Here is a 14,354-nt window from a genome sequence, read left to right as displayed (position 1 = left end):
GAGCTGCATTGTTGTCTAAGAAATTAGCTCTTTGAATAAATGTTCGCAAAGGAAGACGTCATAAAAATATATTTGAGACGACCACCATAAGTATACAAGCAGAGAGAACGAGGGCGAACAAACGAAAACACCGCAGAAAGCGCCCGTACAACGCACGAACTGTAGCAGACGACAGGCGCGAGTCCGTGCCCTGACGTCACGCGAGCGGCGCTCGCAGCGCCGCTCGTGTTCGTTCTTGGGGCTAATAGAGGGGATGGCATCTCGGCTCGCGCAGCGCAACCGACGTAGCGTGACTGACCGCGAACGACACTCGCCCGCGCACCGATAACGTCGGACTATAAACGTGCCTTTACATCTTCTAAGATGAAAAATGTCGTAAAGGAGGCTTCCGACGTTTGCGACATGTTTATTTCCTATCACTAACTTTTTAAAAATGTTAACACGGGATTTCGCCATGCTGCGCGAGGCTTACTACAAATTAATAAGCTAAATTGTGGTGACTTATACTGTTAAGAACCATGTACGTTACTTTCTGCTCACCTTCTTGTGGAGCCTTTCTTTCCCTTCGTACAATTTCCTCCAGTGCAACATGAAGGCGAAGATCTACAGAGTATTTTTTCGCATACGAGCTCTACGGCAAGGCGGAAATACGTTGCCGCTGCTTAGTTTACACTGGTAAAATTAATTTGTTAATAAGCTTGCCTACTAACTTGTAGCCTCGCGTACATGAAAAACTTGTGGGGATCACAATTTATGGCAGACTCATTTTCTTAGAAATCCTTAGAGCAGCACATAATTTCACATGTTCATCAGCGAAATTGAAGTCCAACTCCAGAGAATATTGAGACTGAACGCGTCCCGCTGCGCGTTAGACAACGCCCCGTAAAGAAGTGTGGAGCGAAGTTCGAATGATGGCATGCTGCAGAAAATCTTCCCACAACGCACACTCTTAAAACGGTTGCACCCTTTGGGGTGTATATTTGTCCAACAACAATAATCGTCATCTGCCTTGCTTGCGTTTCCTTTCCTAAAACTCGGCGCTCGCTACTTTCCTGTGGAGAATGCTGCGTCACACTGATAAGGCGCATGCCGTTCGTGACTGGAAAGTGCCGTGCTCGCAGCGTTAAAGAAAGGAAACGCGGGCAGCACGGATGACAATTATTGTTGTGGGACAAGATACGTCCCAAAGGGTGTAAATTTTTCTAAGAGTGCACTACAGCGCATGCTCGCCGGGCAAAGCGTAACGTATCAGCAGCTTTCGCGACTGACGGAGGCGTTTTCAAACTTTCTCGCTCTTGTCGGCACGGGGTGCTTCGATCCGATGTGATAGCGAGGCCGGCTATTCTACGCTCCCGCGGCGCTTGGTTTTGATGTTGCCAAAATTCACCATTGAAATTCCGCGATGAATGTGTGTAATTAGGTGCGATTCTCAAGATCTTTAAACAGTGAGGATGCATTAAAATGTTACTGCCTTCAAATTCGGCGTTTAACGCTGCCCCTAATGCACAACAAAAAATAACTAGAAATGTTCGTTCATTCATCTGAAGCTCACGCTCTTAGCGGTAAATTATGTCCGCCTGACCTAGGAACTTGTCTGGAAAACGCCACGTTTGCCGTGCTTATAGCATATTTCATTAAAAACCTGTATTGTCTAAGAAGTACCCTGTAGGCGAAGCTGGGGATGGTCAGCCTCTCACCACATCGAGCACAGGTTGGAGGTTCATTTACAGTAAGCAGAAAATTGTGGGTACCAAATGTGTTCCCTATTCTGAGACGACCGAATAGGACATCTGTTCGCCGTGATTTTGTTTGGGGGGGGGGGGAGGGGGGCAAAAACCTAACTGTGGCGTTATAGCGTGCAGTTTATTAGTTCCGCGTTCCACATACGTTGCCAGTCTTTTCGCAGTTTCTTTCGTAAGAAAGCATTCAGATCTGCGACAGGGACAGCAGCCGTAGGAATAATAGATACTGATGCGAGTGATGTTGCTATTTTATCAGCTAGTGCATTCCCCTCGATGCCTCTATGGCCAAGTACCCAGCATATTACATACATACACGTTTACGTGATGTTTACACGTTTACATACATACATACATACATACATACATACATACATACATACATACATACATACATACATACATACATACATACATACATACATACATACATACATACATACATACATACATACATACATACATACATACATACATGTTTACGTGATCGATAAATATAGCGTAAGAGTGAGTAAAGTTCAATGAAAACAGGATTTGTATGCTTTTGTAAAGAAATTAATGCTTTTACAAGACTTAACGAGTCTGAATACTATTGCGCTGTCGAGCTTCATTTCTTTACATGTTTTGCCGCAGACAGGCAGTGAAGATACTTGTTTGCGGGGCCAGTACCTCAGATTCAGAAAAAATAGGGACCAACAGCAGCATAAGATACACCAGAATGTGATTTTGACACGTCTGTATAGAATTCGGAGCAGGAGTACTGCGGTTTATGTTCACAGAAATGCATAGGGATTTTGAGGTCAGGTGCGTGCTTTGTGACCTCTACAAAGTATACATTACAGACTATCACCTGCCACTCCCGCGGCGGTAATAGCTTAGCTGGAGGCATTAAGCGATGTTCGAGAACTGGGACATCCATTGCCTCACTAATTTCTCTTGCACGCAGTGACAAAGGAAGTCGAATAGAGGGTCTATTACGAAAAAATGTTTCAAAGATCAAGTCGTTAACCGTTGTGAAACACGAATGTATATTAGAGCGCGCTTTGAGAAAATAGGTGAAGCTGATGTATGAACACTGAAAATGGAGTGACCGCTCATCTGACTACATATAGACTTTCAACAGGGCTTGTTCTAAATGCGCCAGTGATCAGGTGGATACCCAGATGATGAACGGGGTGTGACAACTTTAGTGCGCTCGGAGCGGCGGAGTTATATACGACGGCACCATTGACCAATTGTGATCGAATTAGGCTGTTATAGAAATTCATCAGACACTTCCTGTCGCTACCCCATGTTCTCTTGGATAGAATTCTAAGTAAGTTCATTGTCCGTAGCCATTTTTTTTCTTTAAGCTATTTAAGGTGTGGAATGAAAGTAAGCTTGGAGTCAAGTATAATACCTAGAAATTTATGTTCTTTGTTGATAGGTATTTGATGTCCACACAGTTGAGCACAAGAATCTGGGACCAGGCTTCTCTTGTGAAGAGAACACAGGAGCTTTTGTGGGGTTGATTTTAAATCCATTTTGGTCTTCCCAATTGGACACCTTGTTTAAGCCCTGTTGTACCTGTCTTTCACACACTAAGGTTGCAGGATTTGAAACCTATGTGTATATCGCCTACGTAGACAGAATAAAAAATAGCTGGTGGCAGTGCAGCACGAAGTGTATTCATCTTAACGATAAAGAGTGCAACTGAGTACGCCTCCTTGGGGTACACCAGTTTCTTGTATAAAAGGTCGCGATAACACGTTGCCGATTTTCACGCGGAAGATACGCTTCAACAAATAGCTTCTAATTTTCAGCATATTTCCACAGATTCCCATTCCGGACAAGTCTCGCAAGATCCTGTAACGCCAAGTTGTTTCATACGCCTTCTCCATATCGAGGAATCGTCATCATCATCATCATTTATTGTCCCTTAAAGGCCCCTGTCGGGGTATTACCTAAGGGGGGAGCGTGTACAAGGTAGAAAAGAACAAAGGTCAAAAACATAACAATCAACACAGACCGCTGATATTAATAAGAAAAACTGTTTATGGACAAATTCATCACGGACATATCCTTCAATGCGCACAAGATGATCTGTTTTCGACCGCCCTTCTATGAAGCCACACTGATAGGGATCAAATATATTGTTGAGTTCGAGGAAATGTATGAGTCTGCGATTAATATTTTTTTCAAAAAGCTTACAGAGGCAGCTTATAAGAGCTATCGGGCGATAACTTGCCACCATGGATGGGTGTTTCCCCTGCTTCAAAACAGGGACCGCAATCGCCAGAACGCTATATCTACTGAGTCACTTCGCCAGGTACGTTGCCGTGTAGGACGCCGTCGTAGTAGTCATTGAACCGTCACGCTGGTGATGAAATATAAAAAAAATGTACAAGCGTGACAAGCAATTTCAGCCGGTGCAACAAGCCTGGGACCATTGCCTCCGCGGAGTGGCGCACTAAGAAACGAATGCCAGTACATCACGAGGAAGCCGTCGCACTGCACATGTACTCTGGTGCACGAGACCTGTAGATGTGTGGAGCACGAACCGCAACCAAGCTGCAGGAGACACCAGCGCGCACGTCTCTCACTCATGTCCTTCTCCCCATCCCAATCGCCCGCCCCGTGGTTTCGCTTCTCTGCCGGCAGCTGTCTGCCACAACCTTCCCTCAAGGCCGCGCATGCCGAGTCTCACACCAACACGCTTCTTTATGCAGTTCCACAAGAAGTGGACCAACACATAGGTAACGCAGATGTAAGAAACTAGAAGAATACTCTGAATGCAGTGCGCTGATTCAATTAGGACGGCTGCGTGCTTTATGCAGAATTATGAGCTGACATTACGTGCACTGCTCTTTTTTGTCGGGATATAGTGTTTTAATACACAAAAGGGAAGTGCGCGCTCAATGTACTACCTAGCAGTTCAACATTATTGACTATATATGCCGTGCCATCGGCCAGATACGTACTTGCACTAAACATGTGGTAAGAAAGGCTTCACGTAACCATGCATTCATCAAGATGTTTTGATAATCTCAATTAGACAGCTCCAAAACTAACTTAAGTAAGCGTGGTAAGGTTAATTAAATGCTCACACGATCGCTTTTCTTTTTATTCTAGGTTTACCTTTGTATGTTGTATTTAAATGTATGCCCTCACTTCAAGCATGAATCCGTAGAGAGCATGACAATGCAGCAGCAGTGTGGCGAAAGCGTGCAACAGCCCTTTGCAAAAACTCTTGCGACGAGCAGTCAAGATGCGCGATTTGTGAACCGACTATAATATATGTAAGCGGGCATGGTCCACTGTGCTGCCCGATAAGGCATTTTTCTGTACAAGCGGTAGAAATGTCGCGATAGTATCACTATACACATTCTTCTTCTTGCTCACTACAAAATGCTGGTATATGTCATCTTATGAACACTCGCTTACAATGTCCCCGCTTGCCCTGTGGCGCACATGTGAGTGCTGAGCGTGCTCGTATGGGCAGTCACCACTGCAGAGGGGCTTCGGCCGCCCCCAGTTTGACTGTGAAACAGAAATAGCGTAACGTCATCCGGTACGGAATACACGAAAATGGCACGACAGTTGGGCGATAACAGCTACCGCATCTTTATCAACTTTTGCTTTCGCCAGATGCGTCCAGCCGAGCTCTATATAAATGGAGCGTCACGCGGTGCGCAAGGAGCATATGCAGTGCTACATATGTTCTATACACGCCGGACGCCTTCATGTCAGAAGCCAGACACGGGTGCCTCAAGATGAACGGAAATTTTGCTAATGCGAAAGTGCAGCGTGTGCTACTGAGAACTCCCCCCCCCCCCATTTCTATTCTGTGTGTTACGGCTTTGCCGTTGCATCGCGAAGTTTCAGCGCTAGTTCCTCATGGGTTGCATGGGTTACATTATAGACGACGCAGATGAAGAAGATCGCCACAACACAGTGAAAGGCGGCGCAAAGTTATATATCTTTAGTGCCGACGATAAACGTCAACGTGGTCCCTACGTTTATGGTACGTCCACACTAGCGACAAAAACGCGCGCGACACAACGCGCGCGGCGAGCGGTGCTGTCGCGCGCGGCAAGATTCACGAAAAGCGGCAGCAACGCGCGGCAAACGCGCGAATGGGTGCGAGACCCATTTTTCGCGGCAGACGCGAAACGTCCACCAATCAGAAGCGAGCCGCTTTACGAGCCGCGCTGTTGTGGCGCCACCTGTCGCATAAGCAAAGAATCATAATCTATGGGCTCCGAGACTGAACAGTGACACGCGCGCCGTAAAATCTCAGAGGCCATTTCCAGTCAAGGGGGCTGTTTTTGTTAAGCCTTACCACACCGCCACTGAGGCGTCGACGAAGAATTCGCCTCGCAATGGAGGCGTTTTTGGAAACCGTTCGCAGATATGCGTACCTCTATGATAAATCGAGCGTCGGACAAGGAGCTGCGCGCCAACCGCTGGCACATTATGGACAGCAGTTTGGCATGACAGGTGAGTAATTGGTGAAGGTGGGGAAGCAGAGTGTGCGCCTGGCCCTCAGTGTCCCTGTACCGCACTCAAAACTTTCTTGTCCGCTGTCTGGCACGTCGGCGTCGCACAAGTAAAGAACAAACAAGTATTATAGTGTTCACAGTCACCAGTAGCTCCTCGTCCGTATCCGACATGCCTGAGCGTGGCCGGCAGTGGCGGAAAAAAACACACACTTCCGATGGAAGACGAAATGGGCAGAACCACGACCCGGTCGTGGGCAGAACGGAGAGCGCGTTGTCGCGAGAAGTATCGAATGGAACGAGACAACGCGGGACTCCACGGGCCGCTGCCGCGTGCCGCAAAACGCGACTGTGGACTTGCCCGCATGCGTCTGCCGCGCGGGCGCTTGCCGCGTGCGGCGTGTCGCGCGCGTTTTAACGCGACAGCGTTAAGGAGCTCGTGTCGCAGAAAAGCCGGTGTCGTCGGCGTCGGTGTCGGCGTCCGCGGCGTTGGCCGTGAGCGATAAATCCCAGAAGGCACTTCATAAATAAAAAACACATTGCAAGATTGGCTGGTGGGAATCGAACCAGGGTCTCCGGAGTGTGACACGGAGACGCCACCACTCAGCCACGAGTTCGTTCCTTCAAAACGGGACAAAATCGCCTCTAGTGAATGCGGTGTTGCCTTAGAAACGTGCCGTAGAAAGTTATACTGCGGTGTATATCGGTAATTATGACCATGTAAGTTACAGAAGTCGCAGTTTCACGAGTAGCGAAGTACGTTTCCGCTAAACTTCTGCGCTCTGCGCACACGCAGAGCCATCTTGCGGCAAACACAGAAGACCCCCTCCTCGCAATGTACGGCGCTGCCCCGACACGTGGCGCGCCATTCGCCCCTTGACCGCGTCCGCCTTCATGGCGCGTCGGGGCCCGGCTATCTCTGCCGATCGCGACGTTTGGCTGGCGTAGCGCGTTTGAGTAGGCGGTGCGAATGGGGTGCGATAACGCTATCGCGTTCCACTCTTGAAGGCGAAGCTTAAGCGTCCTCCAATTTTCTTGTCGCTAGTGTGGGCGTACCATTACAGCTCGCAAGCGTCACCAGCATCTGTCCCGCGTTATCATTTTTTTCTTCTTTAAAAGCAGGTAGGGGCACTGTTTACGTAACAAAGTAATTGAGACTGAGCCCGACGTCGCATCCTCGACATGAGGTAACTTATAAGCACGTTCACACTTTTTCCTACATATTCCTGGGCTTCAGATTAGAGTAAATGTTTAGCACCTACGAGATTCAGAATAGCGAAGAAGGGGGATGGGCAGGGATGTGGACATTATGCAAGTATGGCTGTTGCTGACAGCCTTGTTTTTAAAACCGACTGAGCAGTAACAATTTTACCAGGGTGGCGTACTTTTATTATTTGTTACATTCTTATACAAACGTGTACAACCGCACAATCAGCGATCTTTTTTCCTTCTTGCTTTAACGAATCAGTATCCTTCAGTCATAGAGTTTCATATTAGTATACCTAGAGGCAAATCTGGCGCTGCGATCGTTCAACCATCATGGGAATGATGGGAAGTACAGGCTTCGGATTGGCATTCTATTGACTGGCGAACTAGTCTACAAGTATTTTTTTGGCAGTTTTGGTTTCGCTCCAAGCGCAATTGCTATAACCTGCAGTGTGACAGTTCAACGCAAAGCTCTCTGCCTTTGTTATGTTGCTCGGAGTGGTGATAGAGCGCTGGGCCAGCGACTGGGACGATGCTTGTGTCGCGGTGTGGCGTCGAAGCCGTGACGAGAAAGCGGCGGCATCATAAACGTTGAAAGAACATGTTTTGAGCGTTTGGACCTTGGTTGGTTAAGTGTGTTAGGTTGACACTATAGCGTTACGTGCTTTATGAAACTGCAGAATAGGACAAAGAAGGCACTACTGATACAAGACATATACAGTTGTACTTTTGGCTTGAAAATCAAATTTTATTGAGGGCTTGGCTTCATTATGTGCTCGTTCGTGTGCTCATTGACATGCGTGTTTTAGGACTTTGAGAACACAAACTTACTTGTGGTAGGAAAGATAGCTGCTTCCGAGCTGTAGTCTAGTGTCGCACAATGGGTACCCGCAAAGCCACGCTGTAACGCTTCGGAAGCGGTACGCCAATATAAAATATGATGAAGCATACTCGTAGGAGGCCACTAGCGTCCTAGCTAGCACTGCAGCAGATGTGCTTAAAAGTACTTGAAGACGTTCAGCAATCGTGACAGCCGACGCAACCTTTCGAAAGAGCGAGAGAGTTCGCAAGTGCCTGTCGTCTGCGAGAAAAGTCTCGCGTTTGCAGCGAGCAGGCGTCGTAGCAGACGACACTTTTAGCATTCCGCTCAAGGGCGCAACGCTTTGTCACAATACAACATTTTTATTTCCAGAAATACTTGGTGAGTATTTGTATATAAGTACATGCACGGTTGTTTTGCTGTTACAAAAATGAATAAATAATTATTCTTTGGCGTTAAATTGAGAACAGAATCGCACAAATATGCATACCCTGGTGTGTCCTGGTGACAAACCATAGTAAACCATACTTTCATCTCAAATTCATACAAAGTTTATGTAGCGTGTTGCACATTACATAACATACTGCAGAAATAGAATTAGATTTTACACGATAATATTTGAGTATAGCTTTGTTTACTGCGCCAGAAGCAAACGCCACTAGTCTAAAGATCGAAGTCAATCCGAAGCCTGTACTTCCCATCATTCCCATGTAGGTTGAGGCAACGCTCATGAGAACCCCCATAGACACTAGCGCCACATTTCCCTCTAGGGTATGTATTTAGAAACTCTATGCCTTCAGTAGGTGCGTGGCTCTGGTTTTGAGATCATCGTCATCACTTCAAATTCACGTCGTGTGGTCTCACAAAAGTGGATATCGATCCAGCTGACTTGTTCGGGTAGCGTCCACACGTTCATTACAGCAGCTCTGCAGATGTTCGTTCAAGCGTTCGGATGTATAACACTGCTAGTCGTGCCTACCGTGATGTTTGTTCTTTCTTTCTTTCTTTCTTTCTTTCTTTCTTTCTTTCTTTCTTTCTTTCTTTCTTTCTTTCTTTCTTTCTTTCTTTCTTTCTTTCTTTTGAAGAACGCTTAGTTATATTTCCGTTCTCCGTTCTTGTTTTCAAACAAAATATTTGCTTCGTTATGCTGCCCTTGCATGTACATTTCATCACCTTCGGTGGGGCCAGTGCCCGTCGTGGATATGAGCCATGTTTGAGGCCGCAACACAGGCCTATCCCACATTGTGGGTACGTGCAACGTTTAGTCATGATCATCATCGTCATTGCGCCCGAAAGAACGTGCCACTCCCTGGTGAACGAGAACGAAATGACGGACATGCCTTGCTGCTCCAGGCTCTTCGTAAGTAAACTCCGATGGAACGCATGAATCGCCAACGAAATGTTACGTTCCGATGATGCTAGTGCCGTTGTCCACATTCATAGCTTTCTATTGTATCCCACGATACAGGTTCTCCTGAGCGCGCTCTTGGCCACAGCTGTGCCCCTCCTGCAGCCTGCCCTCACGAAAGAAGGCTTTGAAGATGTGTTGTAAGTTGTTCCTGAAGTCAAATGCGAAAGGATATTCTGCGATTTTACGTGATCAGGGAAACCACGCCATGATCGGGCAACGGACGTGCTGCTTCATTCCTTATCCGTGGAGTTGAGTACCCCAAACCTAACATACAAATTGTCATCATTTTCCGGTGACGGAATAGAAAATGAAAGCGCATGTATTCGTTTAAGAGGAAACGTTAGAGGTATTTTTGAGCAGGCCATGTCATTCCCTAAGCACATACCTGGCCACGCGTAGATGCTTTTGTAACTGCTACGTTTGAACGCTTCAGCCTGATAATCAAATCGTGGTTCTGGCACGTGACACTCCATAATTTTTTTCTTTTTTTTGTGCTATCATTTCGAAAGCGCTGTACTAGTTAGCCTAGTTCGTGAAAGTGAATGAAAAAAAAAATGGCTGTGGCTTAGGTAAGGTTAAGCCCAGGATGCGAATCATACTAGCCTTTATTTTAGTTGTTGAACCACTGTTTAGCCTGGTGAACTGCTGTTGCTTGGCTATATTTGGTTCGGCTAGACGAAGAAACAACTCATGCATTACTGCTTCGCCTTCAAGAGTGGAACGCGACAGCGTTCCCGTCGACCCGCCAAGGGGTGTAAGACAATGGGCTACAGGGCAGCGACTACGCGCCCCGCATTGGACGCGGTGAGCGTCGAGCAAAGCAGCGTTCGGCGCGGCAACGAAATGTGCGCCTGGCAAGAGACGCACGCCTTAGAAACAGCTCGTTTCTAAGGCAACACCGCATTCACTAGAGGCGCTTTTGTACCGCTTTGAAGCATCGTACTCGTGGCTCAGTGGTAGCGTCTCCGTCCCACACTCCGGAGACCCTGGTTCGATTCCCACCCAGCCCGTCTTGCAAGAGTTGAGCCAAAGCCACTTCTCCTCTGTCGTGACGTCACGGTGTCACGTGGTTTCAAGGCGACACCGCCGCGCCTGAGGAGCTGGGTTGAGCTCTCGTAATATGCTTCGCATAAAAACTTGCCGCAGGTGGGGAAGGATCCCACGTCTTCGCATTACGCGTGCGATGCTCCACCAGTTGGGCTACCACGGCGCCGTTTTGCCTACCACTTTCCTGGGTATTTATGTTTTACTGCTAAAACTAACCCTGGGAGTGTTAGCCAGGGTTACACGCCCAGGGTTAGTTCTAGCGGTAAAACATAAATGCCCAAGAAAGTGGATGGGAAAACGGAGCCATGGAACCTCATCTGGTAGAGCATCGCAAGCGTAATGCGAAGACGTGGGATCGTTCCCCACCTGCGGCAAGTTGTTTTCTCATCCACTTTCATTTCCATTAATTTATCATTTCTTTAATTCAATCAGTAAGTACAAGTGATATGCCCTGTGTTGTCTTTGGTGTCATTGTTTGTTGGCTTCTTATGATATGTGGTACACTTAGTAGCGCGAACATTTCTCCTTGTAGCGCGCCTTCTTACGAGGGACCTCACGCTTAACCGCGCGCACCACTGCAGACTGAGCTGCCTAAAACCTCCACTGCCGCGTTCTTGAAGTTGAATGACCATTTTTCGTCAGAGTCAGCCATCTGCCGCTGATCGAGCATGCGCAGTTGGGTGGACGTTGTAGCGGTATAACGACAGCACTATGCTAAAGTACTACGTCCATCGGATAAGTTACAGCGCTTATTGTAGGTTTCAAATTACTAGTTACTTATGATGCGCAGCATCCATGCACCCACCTTCTCGTGCCGCAGTTCTCCATTTAGGTACGATGCTCCCGGCGTCGAGATCCCGGATGAACCTGTCACGAGGGAGAACGTGACGGCCACCACGACCGCCGAAGGACAAGGTGGGGAGCTTCCTCCTCTCAACTTCATTCCTCCGCAAAATTACATGTATAAAAAAACATACGCGAGTTTTCTTAAGGAGAACAGCTTCACTGCTGAATAAAAAATCGAAGAAAAAAAGCTCAAGGATTCTAACTTTCAAAGATTTTCAAGAAGGGAGTCAGTCAACCGTAGTCAGTTAGTTAATCAACGATTCAGTTCAGTCGGCCCCTCCGTCTACATATCGTCAATAAATATTACGCAAACGCCACAGACTCCAGTGCGGCACCTCGGGGTCTGGGCCATCCGTGCGCCCGCGACGGCGACTGCATAGCGACGAGGGGCCTCACGTGCAAGGAGTGGCTGTGCGCATGCGCCCCCATCACGCCGGTTAGGGTCGAGGTCCGAGGAGTGGACACCTGCCTGTCAGGTACGTCCTTAGTCACTGACCAGGAGCGCGGCCATTTCTAGAAGCGCACGACCTGCACAGCAGCGTTTTCGGGGATAAGACAACGAATGCGGGAGCACTGAGGTTTAGTGTGCGCACACCAGCTTGTCCACTCGTCTCGAAGCCCGTAAACGCCACCTCATTATTAGCACGGTGATGTTGTGCGTCTCCGACTTGTCATGCCATTTTCCGACCAGCATGGCCAAAGAGTCACAGTAATGCCATTTTCCCGCTCGTAGATGATCAGGCGCCCGGCGAAATTCAGAGTACCAGCAAAATAAGCATCAAAGGTTGCGGCGAACAAGCCGGTTCTCGCTTAAACTTTGCTTGGTCACCAAATTCCGGCTATTTGCTATATACAGTGACCGATTCTCGGATATTACACTTAGGTATGCCTCCTAGAATTGGCGTTCTTATGTATTTAAGTACTTAAGGTGTTCTTTTCACCATCGAGTAGGTGAAATGCGTGCTTGATGAAACGGGTGAACGATGATGCTGCGCGAATTGTTTGGCAAACCGATGCCATGATGTTCCGAACAGGCAGAGTGGCTTCTCGTTCTAAAGAAGCTGCGCCGTAGATACAAGACACCAGTGCAAAATACGCGTTGTTGGTTTGCACCTAGCACTTCTTTGCTTCGAGACCGTTCATTACATTCGATACTCTCAAGTGAGTGCGCCTGCTCAAAGACATATATTTGCCTCGGAAACAAGGTTGAAGAGGCATAATGGGAGAACAAGGTTTCTTAAATGCGTATGAGTGTGGTATCTGGATTAGTTGTAGCTAGTTTGTACACCATTTCCTTACGACAGTCTCAAGGTAAGCACATGGTGTGTACAAGGCTCACGCGTTGACATGACACAAAGATGACGTTGAGAAGACGTCTCTGGTTCACTGAGCACGTACTTCAAGTAAATCTTGTGCGGCTATGCGTGCAGCCAAGTCCCTGTACGAGTCGTGCCACTACCACCAGGAGTGCAGCTACCGGAGCGCCAACATGCGCTGCGTCGACTCCGTTTGCTACTGCCCGCAGCCCTTCGAGCTGGGAGGGAACGGCGAATGCCTCGAGTGTGAGTGAGCCGCAAAGCGTGCCGACATTCGTGTTGGAAGCCGGTAAAAGCAGGCTCTCCACTTCGATTTTCTCGCACTTTTGCTCAGGTTGCGATTCAAAGAATTAGGCGCACAAGCGGGCGATGGCAAAAATGTGCGTAACGCACATAAGTATATCCCCTTAAGTCCCAAGACGAAAACTTTTGGTCGATTTCGTTCAAACTTCTTTATTTCGCCCTTAAGTATAGAAAAAAACGGGTAAAGATTTTATCGCGTGAACCACGAAGAAACCTTGCAAAATTTGACTGTGCCGAAACGGGCCGTGTGGCATTTAGCAGGTGTGGAAGTCCACAAAACTGCTTCTGTTCTGGAGGCAAAAAAATAACGCCACACTTGAGGCATTTCACTCTAGATTTACCTCCACACCCTGGATTTCTGCATCTGCTAAGTGATCAAAGCTTTCGGTGTTCAGGGAAGTGTCCTCTCATGTCATGCCTCACATCGTCGGGAGGCAACGGGATCATCTTGCTCCACTGTCGGCTAGCCGGCCTTTCTTCATTTTCGTTACCTTCTTCGCTTCCTTGTTCTCGTTGTCTTTTGGACACAGCGGTTGCCGCTTGAATTAAAGATGTTGCAATGTTCATTTCAAATTCAAGCAGGTCTAGTCTCTGGGTTTCGAGACCGCTGCCTGCTCACACTCCCTCCTATAATTGATCCAACCATTACAACAGGCCATATCCAAAAAGTGTGCGAACATGCGATTTCTTGTGCGCGAAAAAATGCGGCAGTAGGACGCAAAGCGGTTGATTAAATCTACCCCGCCCATGAACTTGTACTTGGCAACCACGTCTGGCTGATTCACCTTCATCTTCTTTTCGTCATTCGACCAACTGTCACAAGAGCCTTCTGGCTCAATGCCGAAGGCAATCGACAGTAGCAAGACCGACTTATTGTCTTTCGATTTGACGATGCATATTTTATCGTCCCTGCGCGTTTTAAAGTGCGACTCACCCTGCTGCAGCAATCGGTCATAGGGAAATGTCGCCGCAACTCCACTGCCATCTATACCTGTAATATTCTGCCATCTTCATACCTGTAAATTATCTGTCTGTGAAACGAAAAGTCTGCTCACTTCCTCCCAGTGTTTCTAGGAGCTTCTTCACTATACTTCCGCCAAGTCCAAACTCCCGCATATCATCTTCTGATACTGTGCCTTTACCTAATAGACAGTGAAGTCAAGCACCAAGCCCTCTAGGGATGTCACG

General features: G+C 47.6%; 1 protein-coding gene across 2 annotated transcripts in view; it reads left to right on the top strand.

The window, feature by feature from the left end:
• Window positions 1-9,411: 9,411 nt before the first annotated feature.
• The window catches only part of LOC135919468 (streptococcal hemagglutinin-like), a 38,619-nt gene continuing 33,676 nt past the window's right edge, over window positions 9,412-14,354 (top strand). Inside the window, exons 1-5 of one of the 2 annotated variants that reach the window (XM_065453303.2) lie at window positions 9,412-9,603; window positions 9,712-9,791; window positions 11,522-11,616; window positions 11,868-12,023; window positions 12,978-13,109. In XM_065453303.2, coding sequence (XP_065309375.2) covers window positions 9,511-9,603; window positions 9,712-9,791; window positions 11,522-11,616; window positions 11,868-12,023; window positions 12,978-13,109 — 556 coding nt within the window. In that variant the 5' untranslated portion in view covers window positions 9,412-9,510. The remainder of the gene's footprint in view (window positions 9,604-9,711; window positions 9,792-11,521; window positions 11,617-11,867; window positions 12,024-12,977; window positions 13,110-14,354) is intronic. The other variant, XM_065453304.2, reaches the window with a different exon arrangement.

This window comes from Dermacentor albipictus, chromosome 3 (assembly GCF_038994185.2).
Source record: "Dermacentor albipictus isolate Rhodes 1998 colony chromosome 3, USDA_Dalb.pri_finalv2, whole genome shotgun sequence".
NCBI classification, from domain to species: Eukaryota; Metazoa; Arthropoda; class Arachnida; order Ixodida; family Ixodidae; genus Dermacentor; species Dermacentor albipictus.
The sequence above is the reverse complement of the archived record's forward strand: the minus strand, read 5'-3'. Positions and strand labels throughout refer to the sequence as shown.